The 13651-nt window shown below is 23.5% G+C and overlaps 1 protein-coding gene across 1 annotated transcript; it reads right to left on the minus strand.

Moving 5' to 3' along the window:
* Positions 1 to 1806: 1806 nt before the first annotated feature.
* LOC126904596 (keratin-associated protein 6-2-like) lies at positions 1807 to 6167 on the minus strand. Its single transcript, XM_050683743.1, has 9 exons — positions 6025 to 6167; positions 5794 to 5835; positions 5143 to 5172; positions 4648 to 4809; positions 4511 to 4567; positions 3670 to 3717; positions 3304 to 3603; positions 2691 to 2752; positions 1807 to 2580 (listed from the first exon to the last, which is right to left on the minus strand). Exons 1-8 carry the CDS (start codon positions 6070 to 6072, stop codon positions 2696 to 2698), a joined length of 744 nt encoding a protein of 247 aa, XP_050539700.1. The 5' UTR covers positions 6073 to 6167; the 3' UTR covers positions 1807 to 2580; positions 2691 to 2695.
* Positions 6168 to 13651: the final 7484 nt, after the last annotated feature.

Here is a 13651-nt window from a genome sequence, read left to right on the forward strand (position 1 = left end):
TGAATAGATCGGGTCAAATTGGACTTAATTTATTTTTTATTTTTGGACCGGGACAGATTGGGCATAAAATTTTACTCATAAACTTTTATCGGTTTAGACCGAACATGAAAAAATTAACTTCGGATAAGATCGAGCTAATAATTTTATGTACCATAAATGTGACAACTCAGAACGATGTTTAAACGTGGAGTTATTAATAATAAATTATTTTTTCGAAAGTGTTACACATAATATGGTACTTAGATACATTTTCTGTATTGTTTGTAATTAACCTCAACTCAGTTATAAAACTTCAAAATTATAATATTTTTAATAATCTCCTGATATCAGTTAAGTTCAATATAGGTTTGTTCCAGGGAACTGTACAGCACTTATATTAGTATTTATTAATAAATAATGAATTATAAGCAGTGTTGAAAAATTAAGTAATTACTTAATTTTTAAATAGATAAATATGAATAAAATGTAATAAGACCTTGAATATTAATTAAAGTACTGATATAATAATATTTTGTATAAAAAATTCAATCACAGAACCGATGTAAAAACATGATTAACTGTATTATTTTTTATTCAATACGTGTAAAACGATTATTCTTAGGAGATAGATTACACAATATTATTAAATTATGATTGTTTCAAATTTTGTGTCTTTGTATTATAAAAAAAAAATTCATAAGAACGTATTTAATGCAATAATATCTACAACCTAAAATATTTTAAATGTAAACAAATAATATGTTTTTAATGCTAAAAAAAATAATGTGTCAACATTTACATAATAGGTTTAACATGATAAATATTGTAGTCATATTGTTAAAACTATATGCTAATTTCTTAATTAAATTTTTTTATTATAGCATTTAATTATAAACTTTTTAACCTTAAAACCCCATACGACTTATCACGTCAAAATGTTTTTTTTTTTACATTTTTTACGATATTCTTAGTTAGTCAGTAATTATAGTTTGAACATTCATTACATATATGTTTATCGATATATTTTTCTTTTTTATATGTACTTTTACATTTTTAATGGTATGCGAATAGGTATTTCGACATACAAGTTATTATCATAAGGCTAAACAAATATTAGGCTCCTCTACCAAAAATATCCGTTATGTACCCCTACCTAGTAATATCATTATTTGTTCAATTTTTATATCACTATACCAGTTAACACAAGTTTTTATAATAAATGTTGAAATCGGTCTAATTAACAATTNATCACTATACCAGTTAACACAAGTTTTTATAATAAATGTTGAAATCAGTCTAATTAACAATTAATTTATAATAATTTTTATTTTTAAATATTTTTATTATCTCCTTTTTCAAGTTCTTTTTGTAATTATTTATATTTTTAATTAATTGTAATGGTGTAATTATGTATAATAAATGTTCAGTTATTGAATATTTATCAAATTCTTTATTTTTATTATTTCTGAAATGTCCTTCAAATCTAACCCCTATATGTATTTTAATTTTGCCTATAAAAAACTTATCACAGCTTTCACGTTGTATTTTTTAATGCTTGATTTCTCCCCTTTTCTACTTTAAATGGAGAGTTACCTATTACATTTTTATGTTACTTCTCTGAGAACTTATTAATGTAATTCCGACATTTTTGATAATTTTAGATTTTTTCTATAATTGTAGTTTCGAAAATTCAAGACATTTAAATATATTTGAATAATTTAATATACACTAGCAAATCTATTCACTGATTCCATTTTGAAATAATATTTTAATCAGATATAAGAATATTAAAGCAAAGTTTAAAAATTAAGAAATTGATGCTCGCAATTTTTCATTAGCTAAGTATTTATTTACACGTAATACAGCATTAAAACTATGAAAATAATTAGTAACATTAATAATTATAATGACCACAAAATAAGAGAGGTCATACAAATATTTAAAAATAAAAATGATTGAATAGGGTGCCATTCTTGGCACCCCTTCCAAAAAATTAGTAGTACATATTTGATAATTTCTCATAAACTTATAAAATGACGAGCACATATTGTATGCTATGTTTTAATGTAAAACACTTTTACTTTTACATCTCTGGATTTTTTTTTTTTATGTGTAGACGTATATAGTCAGTAAAGAACTTTTTTGAGTAATTGGCGTATTTCTCCTCGTGTAAGCCTGTTTTTACTGGTAGATATATTTTTGTTTAATTTATCTCAATGAAACTTTTTCATGTCAAATGAAACATAAAATACGTTAAAAATAATAGCTTGGGAAATTTTAATTTTTACTTAAATATATAAAACGCAATATGGTGTAAAATAATTTTAAAAGTTATATTTGCTTCACAATTTTGAATTCTATAGGTTTTAAAAAAAATTATGCATAAATTTAATATATTATGCAATATTTAATAATGAAACAAAGTAAAAATAATAATTGTTGTTATTTTTATAAATTAGATAGAACAATTTAAAAAATGCTTCAATTATATACTAGTTATCGATTTTAATTGTATAAATAAACTTAAATTATGTTCATTTAAAAATCACATTTTATTTTCTATATTAATTAATGATGAAATATGTTCTACTTTTAGATTGCCTAAAAAAAAAAAAAATAAAGTATAAATAAAAAACATGCTATAGTATTTAAATTATAAGCACAGCTATATTATTTTCTTTGAACTGCTTTATAAATCATGTGGTACTTACTGGACTTAAATAGTTTTTTCAATAGATATTTCTTTGTTAATTTTTATGGATTTTTCAGGTACCTAAAACAAGTAAAACAATTTTAAATATTAAATATTAATAAGCAGAGAAATATAGATTTTATTTATATGAACACAAAATTAAAAGCTTATTTTTTTCAGATAAGTCTCTTTTTTTTTAAATCAGTAGATCGACATTACATATAAATTGATTAATTATTTATAATTCTTTTTAAATATAAAAATTAATAATTCAAATTTAAAATTCCGACAAACTTTTTTTAATAAAATTATTAAATGTAACAAAATTTCAATGAATTATTTAGTAATCAAACTTTCAAAAACATTTTTTCAAATAAAATTATTAATATAAAAAATTGATTTTGGTCAACATTTATTTGATTAAAAAAAATTTAGAAATTCACGATAATTAATTTTGGGATCCATTTTTTACACTGATTAATTATATCTACTGTACATGCACCTGGGATAACAAAATATATATCCTATCTGATTTAATATTTCTTTTAGCTTAATATATTATAAATTAATGAATTATCTGCACTAAACAAATATACTGAAAATTTATGTTTTATATAATAAAATCGACTTACTGGTTCAATAATATGCCCTGAACTGACACAACCGCATCCAGGTTTGGATCCAAGTCCACCACAACCGCAACCAGGTTTTGTTCCGAATTCATCACAAGTACATTTAGAATTTGGTACACAACCATTTATATATCCACAACCATTGTTATATCCACAACCGTTGTTATATCCACAACCTAATCCATAATTTGGTCCATATCCACAACCCTTATATAACCCATAACCATAACCACAGTTAGGTCTGTATTCGTAACCAGAGCCACATGTCAAAAGAGTATTAGTACATCCACTAGTTATACACTATTACAACGGAAAATTACAATTTTTAAAATGTCAAAATATATATGCCTATTAAAGTTTTCTTACAGTATTTAACAATCTGTTATTTCCGCAGATGCTGTTGATTCCAAGTCCCTGAACATATAAAAATATTACTCAAGTTGTTACGGTCATACAATTATATTAATTACTATTAAAAAGAGTTATACTAACAAATTCCTAGGACTGACAATATTAAAAATAATTCTATCAGTATGACTGTTTTAACTTAAATACTAAATTCAAACGGTATACATTATACTGTGATACCAATCTTGACCAATGTATTAATTTTTTAACTCGATTTTAAATTGTTTAACAAAATAGTCTAAAGTAAATTTAAAGGTTTATTATCTTATATGACATAGTTTAAGGCAAAAATAGTTTTATTACTCGTAGTTATATTGGGTGTTCAGTAAATAAGGTAAAGGATTTCTATTGTTATTATTGTTTATAACAATTAACCTGTTTTCTTCCTTAATTAATACCCTGCACAGAGTACTTAAGCTTCATAAACACGTGAGTAATTGACATACAAAATAAATTAAATTAAACAGTTAACCTCCTATCGGCAATAATACTGACATAATTAGAAAACACCAATATTGCAGAAAATAAAAAATAAAATTAACAATTCTATTTATTAAATGACAAATTAATTTTAGTAAATAAATTGTAGTGTTATTTTAATAGTCTCAAAATAGAAACTAATTTTTGTTGCCTTTAGAAATTTTTTATTCGGAATATTTATTATAATTGATGAATTTATTATTTTATTTCGTTGAGAAAAATAAATAATTTCTATATTTTCATTATATTTTGTAATTTAATGTTTATTTACCAAAATATTAGTGTTATATAAATAAAAACATTACAAGGTAGTACTTACATAACCGTAAAGACCATTTCCAAAAGGTCCATTGTAACCACCATAAATATAAGGTACCTACATATAGTTATTACATTATTAAACATTATCAATACTTATTATTTAACAATTAAAAATAGACAAAACTATTTATTTACAGTGGATTGTACACCATCACATTCCGTATTACAACCAGTGTTACATCCAGCATTACAACCAGTATTATATTCAGGGTTGTAACCAGTATTATGTCCAGCATTGTAACCAGTGTTATGTCCAGCATTATAACCAGCATTGAAACCACCATGAAAGTTGTAGCCCTTCAAGTAAAAACTTAATTGTTAAAAAATCATAATAAACTTAAAATTCTAATAATGCCATTTGTAACTGTAAAAAAAAGGAATTTCTAATAATTTGCGTACTTTATTGATTCCACAACCAATTTGAACCTCTGTACTGTTTTTTTTTAATAAATCAAACTATATATTATTATAAATGATCTATTTTACAGAAAAATGTAAGTATACGTTATATTTTATTTTAAACTAAGCGATTTATATATTAGAAATAAAAAAAAATTTTAGTTAGTAAAAAAAAAAATTTCAGTATAGACTTCAAATAAACTATTTTTAAATCTTAGCTCTTGTACTTACGATAGGTCCAACATTTTTTGAAATGTCTACCTAAAAAAAAAATCACAAATAAAATATTTTACATTTTGCTAGACACATAATAGGGTTTTAGTTATAATTTTATTTTTGGTAATTATATTCAACAGTTTATTATTATTATTATTATTGGGTTATGAATTCTATAAGTAGAATGTTACATTTATATTTGCATAATAAACCACTTTAATAGACATATATTTATCAAAATAGTTCATTCTAAAAATTAAAAATTAATTTTTATACTAATATTTTGTTAGACGTAAGTTATAGGGTGCTATTCAGTTCCAAATATATATTTATATATATATTTTTTTTTTTTGCATAAATTTGTGTTCATTTAAAATATGTAATTTGTAAGAAAAGAAATATTTTTATTTCAAACATTTTTGTTCTAAAATACAGGTCCGAAAAAGATAAATAATACAAAGCTAATTTAAAAAATAGCGGATTATTGTACTCTTGAAAATTCAATGTTCGTGAATTAAGCATTATAAAGCACCAGCTATATGAATGGATAAATTTAAGTATTGTAAATTCATATTTAAAAAAACTACGAAATAAGTTTTTATTTTTAATTTTCTACTACTTACATAAATAATACAAATTTAGTATTAATTTAAAAAAAAAACTTACTGATTTTGAGAAAGTAACGGCAGCATTTGCATTATATGCATTCTAAAAAAAAAAAATTGTTAAGTAAATTTTTTTAAGGAAAAAAAAATCTTAATTTGTTTGATATTTATATCATAATGAAAATAAATATAAATGTATTTCTATAAAAATAAATATATTATGTTCATCAATTAAACTAAATAAAATATTTAGAAAATATTTTTGACGGTCTCCAATAAAATATTAACTCACTTGGGCAATTAATAGATATAAAGCTAGCAAAATACCAGCGCGAGCCATGTTTTTCAGTTTTTACAAATGTATTCGCAAAAAAAAAAACTCTTTGAGAAGAAGTACAAATTAGTGTATAAACATAATATGAACTGATTTTGTACACCATCTGCTTTTATGGTTTTCTAATGCAACAATTTTAACACATCGAATTATCACGATTTTTATCTGGTATCATATCTAGTCAAACAATGACAGAATTACAATTTGAATAAAAATGTTATTTATATAAGTTTGATTTAGCAGTAATGAAATAAGGCTTGATGCAGCAACACCAAGTAATCATTACGGTTCTCTTGAATGAAATTATAATTTTCTGAATTAAAACTTAAGGTCATTTTTCATGGCCTTAAAACTTGATGTCTTGAAAAAAATAACGTGATAACTTAAAATATTTTATCTTTAGTATCAATTTATACGATATCATATCTTAAATTAAATTAATCAAATTAACTGGGGATGTGCATTTTGCATAACGAAATAACTTTTTTTTTTTTTTATTGAGAAAAATATATAATTTCTTCAATAAAACACAATAAGTAATTGTGATAAATAATACAAAAAATAAAACAGTTCTCATTTTCATAGTTAAATTATAATACTATATTAGACACATTTTATTTCATATAATATACTATAAAAAATAAAATGTCAATGAAAAAAATTCTGCTGCTGTTTTCATTATTTATTACATGTTTGAACAATTTAATCGAGTAAGAATCCGTTAAATTTTTTGCAGACAATGCATAAATTATTTATACTGACATCAACAACATAATATTATACATCGTACTACATAAATATGTACGTACTATGTGTATTTTAGAAATAGATATAATAAAATAGACATAATAATAATCATATTTTAAATTTAAAACTTAAGACTTTTAAAATTATTTTGATTGATGCACCTTATCAATTTTATATTGAAATGAGCTTTTCTTAAGTTTGTAAAAAATATATACACTGGGTAATCACCAATTCATAAAATTGATTAGCTAAAACTATTACTCTGTTTATTTGTTGTGGGTGAAAAATTCAACTAAAAAATTAATGGTATAAAATTGATTACGCAAAATATATTGCATACATTCATTTTTGATTAATGGATTAAAAATAAATAACACCATAAAAATTAAAAATACTATGTTTTATTAAATAAATTTACTTAAAGAGAGATCTGGTGATAAAATGTTAAGTACTTGTAATGTTTCATAATCGTTTACTAGATAGCGCACTCATAATAAGCCTTGTACCTACACTAGGTTTACATTTAGTCGCAAACGTCAATATCTTATTAAAATACTTATTAAAAAACTTTATAAAAAATATTTAAATTTATTTGCATTAAATATCAGTTATCAATTAATAGAAAATAATTGTGTAAAACAAATTTTTTTAAACTATTTTACATTTTACTCTACAATAAAAAATCTCAACTTATAATATAAATTAATAAATTTAAATTCAAGATAATAATATTTATCTAATAAACACTGAAAATAAAAAATATATTAAATAATTTTAAAATATCAAATAAATCCAAATCATAAATTTAATATACATAACTTTTTTTTTTCAAAAAAAAAAAATTAAACCTCTTAACAAGAATTTATAAGCCTATAAGTTTATTCCTATAAGATATTTAAAATTTTAAATTTTAACATTATAAATGATTAATCTTAAATAACATTTTTTTTTTTTATCTAAAAATTGAATTTATAAGGTCATAAAATAAGTATTGTATTGTTATTTATGCGACGGGATTGTTTTATGTATATCATGCAATCTGAAAGTTATTTAAGTACATACTATCGCAGAGTTCTTTAACCTAATATATTTTCTCTTTACAAAAACTTACAATTCTTATTTTGTATAACCTTGAAAATATGAAATTGTTTATATTAAAACTTAAAAAAATGTATCAACAGAAATAAACTATTACTCATTTGAGAACTTTTAAAAATTTAATAATTCATCGTTATCTATTGAAAATTATAATAAAAATACAGAATTTTATATAATAATTGTTTTTGAAAAATGATAGATTTAAACAAAATTAATAGTTCAGAAATTTTTATAATTTAGAAACATTTTTATAAATAACGTTTCAAACATAATTCTTCAAAATTTAATCATTTTTGAATATTTGGAAATTGTCTACTCATCTTTGAGTTAAATTAGCTATACATAAAATTCAAAAAATAATAATTATGATACACAAAATATACTTATACCACCGTCTTCATTGTTATCGTTCTAAAAATGTTACTAAAAAACCCAGCAAAGGGGGGTCGCAGCACAATGGTGATGTGGCATAGTTGGATCAAGTATAATGATATCTGACAGTGATTAAAATTACTATAAAAAAAAAAAACGCTTCGATGCAAATCTTTAAATAGTGTTTAATTTTAAAAAATTGGTGTATTATTCCAAAAGCTACATGATCTGCTAGTTCCTTATTAATATTTTGATTAAGATAAAGTATGTCGAATGAAAAAGAGATTATTAAAAAATATTATTTCTCATAAAAAAATTGTATTGATCCATACATTTTTTAAAAAGTTATAGCCTTTTAAATTAAAAAATGTACAATATAAAATCGAGAAATTTCACACAAAAATAGCATTTGGTAGCCGTTTTCACCATGAAAACAAGTCCAGAGGTCAAATTTTTTTTTCATAATAAAGTACATTACATTAGCTTTAATTTAAGATATATATATAAAAGTGTCAGACCTTCTGGATCATTTTCAAAAGTTAAGTTGAAAAAGTTAATTTTTTGTACAAAAGTTGTCATATTAAATCCCCCCTTGTAGGCAGGTTAAGTGTCAAATTTACAAAAAATATATACCAAAAGATATATAAAGACATCAAGCATCTATAAAAAAAAAATTATATTGATATGTTCATTTTTGAAAAAGTTACGGCAGTTTTTATTAAAAAAAATTGAAAAAATTTCAAAAATTAGCGATTTTTAAATTTGTAATTTTTTTGGAGGTTTCCCCCATTTACGGGGAACGAGGTAAATTTTTACAATTTTTGAGGGTAATGTCTTCGACTAGATACGATTTGTGATCTTTTGACGTATCGTTGAATAAAATCCGTTCGGTGAGAGCTGAGAAAAAGTGGTAACAGACACAAAAAAAAAAAATAAACACATCTTAGTAAAACCAATATCTTCCCAGCTTCGCATCGAAGCTAAAAATTAGTTTCCGAATTTTGTGGATTTTTCTATTAAAAGAATAAAGTTACAAAAAAAAAAACATAGTTTCAAAACTAGGTAAAACCATTTTTTGAAATTTTTCAGGAACAACAAAATAAGAGAATGAGGTTAAGATTTTACTCAAAGATTTTATAATATATATTTATTATTTGGGAGATTTATTCCATTTACGGAGAACGTAGGATTTTTTTTCAATTTTTGAGGTTAATGTTTTCGATTAGATACAGTTTGTGATTAATGGTGTATTATTCATCAAAATCGATACAGTCAGAGCTGAAAATGAGCGTTAACAGATACAAAAAACAAAAAAACATCATAGTAAAATTAATACCTTGTCAGCTTTGCATCTAAGCAAAAAACAACCACCCTACATGTATAATTCACATGTTGTGATAATTAAATTTGCATATATTTAGATACAAAACTATTATATTAAGGAAAAATGATGAGGTTGGACTATTTCTTGACACTTAAAAATAATTTGATATCACATTAAATAAAATTTTCTGAAATTTTGAAGTGCCTTGGACCACCCCCCTCTCCAGATATTAATGCAAGAAGAATGATATTTTATAGCTTTTATTAAAATTTTCACTACTTATTTCGAAAGTAGTTGTATTATTACAAAATATTCCCACGACCATATTGTCACTTGGTTCATAGTTGCGGTAGAAAAGTCACCTTTGCACCCTTCTTTATCGACTGAAGATTGAACGATGCTCAATCGCCATCAATAAAGATAATCGGATTAAGTTAAGTAAAATCAAAACCGTTTGTGTTGCTTTTTCCTATAGTTCCCTTCCCTTGACACCACCAACCAAGTATAAAACACATATAAATACCAACCCTGATCATGATAATCGGTTATTACGTGGGTGCTCTAGCGGCGGCGAGAGGTGACTAAACTGAGATTAACGCTAACAGATACACGTGCAGGACACGCGTTTACCAATAAACCCTCTATTCATGACAATAGGCGTCTCATAACATTAAGGTCTGAAAGGATGCAAAAATTTAAAAGTCGTTTTTTTTATAATAACAAAACTCGATTAATGAAAAATTACTTATAAAAGTATGTCACATTTGAAATTTAAAATATTAATACACGCAATATATATAATTATAGTGTTTAAAAACCATTATAGATAAATCTATAGCTTTTAAACATTAAAAAACAAATTATATTCAACCCACAAATCAGAATTAGATGACTGTTTCTTGTGTATTTAAAAATAGAGCGAAATTCTTCAATCATTTTCATTTTTTATTATTTTATTTTGTTGCGTTTATATAAAAATAAATCAACTATACATAAATTTGTTTCGTACCACATCTAGGCGCACTTTTTTATTTGGCTGCCCTTGTTTTACAAATTGTTGTAGGTATTTTTTAAGGAATTTTATTTCGTGAATAAAAATTGTATTTTATGGTAGAAGTGGTTAAAAAATACAATAACGATTATAATATAATACTATATTGTAGTATTTCTATTCTATTTAATTTATACTTAATAAATAAAACTAATACATTTTTGACACATCAGTTATCACTTTTATCCGCTTAGTTTATTAGAACTATGACAATTTATTATCTATTGGTTACAGAAAGAAGTAAATTTAAGTATGAAATAAATTTATTATCTATTAATTTTCTATTTCTTATTTTAAGGATATTCATTATCTAAAAGCAATAGAAAAATATTCGAGTGCATATTATAAGAATTTTAGATTCATAATTGTAAGCAATTATTTTATAGTTACCGTATTCATTTACTTTCGAAATAATTTAAGCAAAAATAAGAGAGCGTAAAAGAAAATTAAATATTAAAAATTATTGTATAAAAAAATAGATAAAAAAAAATTAAATAAAAATAAATCAAGTGTATTTTTGCTGCTTTTAAGGAGAGAATTTTTTTTCTATTATCTATTGTATATGTGTATGCATATACAAGTTATAGTTTATTACTTTTTAATTCAAATATTTAATGAGTAAGATTCGCCTAGCTGGGACTCCGTTCCACACTAGGAAGGCTATGGACCTCACGATTTTACGGTACATTAGTAGTGAAAACCACATAAAATTTGAACAAAATTTACATGCACAAACCAAAGTCATATCTTACTTAAATTTGCGCACCTAGACTTTTAAAATTTTTAATGCTTTACTACATAAAAAGATACTCAAATATTGAGTTTTTACATTCCATATTATATATTATATATTTTACTACAAGTTAGTTCAATTATCTTGATAATTACCTATTTAAATAGAAATTTAAAGGAGAAATAAAGGTAAAAAAAAAACAGAAAACGTTTTGGCCCTTTATCATTTTTTAAACCCAATTTCTACCTACACGCATTTGTAACGAGAAAATCTCCGAGGTAGCATCGTTTCCGGTATGACACGACAGCTTCCGAATAGCTTGGTAGTCATGGTAACTGATCGCCGGTAACTACGGGCGTCATCTTATCAGCGTTAACCAGATTGCCACGCCTCTCTACCCGTTATTCATCTCTTGTGACCGAGCTTGCTCTTCTTTTCCCGTTCACCAATGGTTATGTAGGCCATTCTATTTGTTGCAAGACACTTTTTAATCCATTTCCACTCCACTATTTTTATTGGTATCTTTTTGATCCCCCAAATTCCACTACCCGAATTGTTACAACAATATTATCATATAATAAGTGATAAAGAACTTTTTAACAGAGAGATAAAAACTTTACTAGACTTTAATATTATTTCAATTTATAACTTTTTTTCTGATTTATTTTATTTTTGTCTGGAATAAAATTAGTTCTTGTTTAATTTTTCAATAAGCAAAAATCCTATTATCATATTTGAATAAATTATGTATATAACTAATTTAAGAATGTTTAATTTATAATTTTTTTATGATTCAACATAAATATATTTCCTTAAATAATCTAATTTGAATAATCTCTCACTGCTGTAGTGATATTTATAGAAGGTTTTATTATGATGTGAATGAAATATACTGTAATGTTATAAAAATATTACACAAATCGTTATAAGATAAAATATTCTCTAAAATTTCATTAGTCATCATTAAAAAATATCATAAATATTTTAAATGTACTAAAAGTAATCGAATTAATTTTTAAAATTTATGATCATTTTATTACAATAATTATTTAAGAATAGTTCGTAATCAGTCATATAATATTAACGCATTTAATTGAAATGATAAACGTTATAGCGTTGCACAGAAAATATTATGTTCCTACAAAGAATCATCAATAATCAAACTGTCAAGCTTGTTTAAATTAAGATCCATATGAATGGATTTTTACCTATGTTTAACGGCAAATAATTAATACAGAATATGAACATGCAAATATTTTTAATATTACTAATTTTTTAATTAGAAGAATAAAGTTAGATTGAGTATTACTTCTATAAACAAAAATATGCTTATTTTAAAGAGAATATTGAATTTAATTTCACTAATCTATTTATTATATTATTAGACAATTGTCAAATCTAAATTATTGTGACGCCTAATTATTTTTAAATGTTTTAAGTTTAGGTAATGATTATATGATAACTTTTAAAGGGGTTGTCGTATCAGAATAACATAATTTGCAGCTTTTCATAGTTTTAAAAAATTAATAGTAACATTAGGTTTTAGAACTAAGCAAAGTCTACAGAAAAAACCATATCGTTATAGTATAACTGTCACTGCCGTAACAATAGTGTAGAAATTAAGATATTTGCCTAAGGCGCTATCGCAAGGGGTATGCTAAATGATATTTGAGAACTTTTTTTTAAAATAATGAATAAAAAGTCTTTTATTTAATAAATATTCAAATTTTCTGTGGCACAAAAAAAACTCATTGTATCCACGAGTATTTCAATCAATCATTAGAATATTAGTAGATAAAAGAATACCTCATAAATTATTTGCTAAAAGAATAATGTTTTAAAACTAATAATTAAAAATTAAAGTTATTCAATAAATGATAAATTAACTGTTTCAATTCACAATTCAAGTATTTATATTCGAACAAATATTTTAAGCATATTTCACTGAATAATCAATTTTTTAAAATATACTCCAATCTTTATTTTTTTTGAAGAATTTTTTTTTATTTGTAGTGGTATAACTATGTTTTAAAATATTAATTAGAAATTGTCCTCAAAATTTTATATAATATATAACATTTTGAGGACTATATTATGGTAGTGTAAAAGGTATAAAAGAGTAATGTACTTGAAAATTGTAAATTTATTTGGAACAGAGAATACGTGGAAGAGAGATCACAGACGTTTGCTGGTAGAGGTTACCCCCGTTCTACGACATCTTGAATTTTATAATCGTAGAAGAGAGGTGTGAAATCAAGAT

The sequence above is a fragment of the Daktulosphaira vitifoliae genome, unplaced genomic scaffold (assembly GCF_025091365.1).
Source record: "Daktulosphaira vitifoliae isolate Bord-2020 unplaced genomic scaffold, ASM2509136v1 Scaffold_4, whole genome shotgun sequence".
Taxonomy (NCBI): domain Eukaryota; kingdom Metazoa; phylum Arthropoda; class Insecta; order Hemiptera; family Phylloxeridae; genus Daktulosphaira; species Daktulosphaira vitifoliae.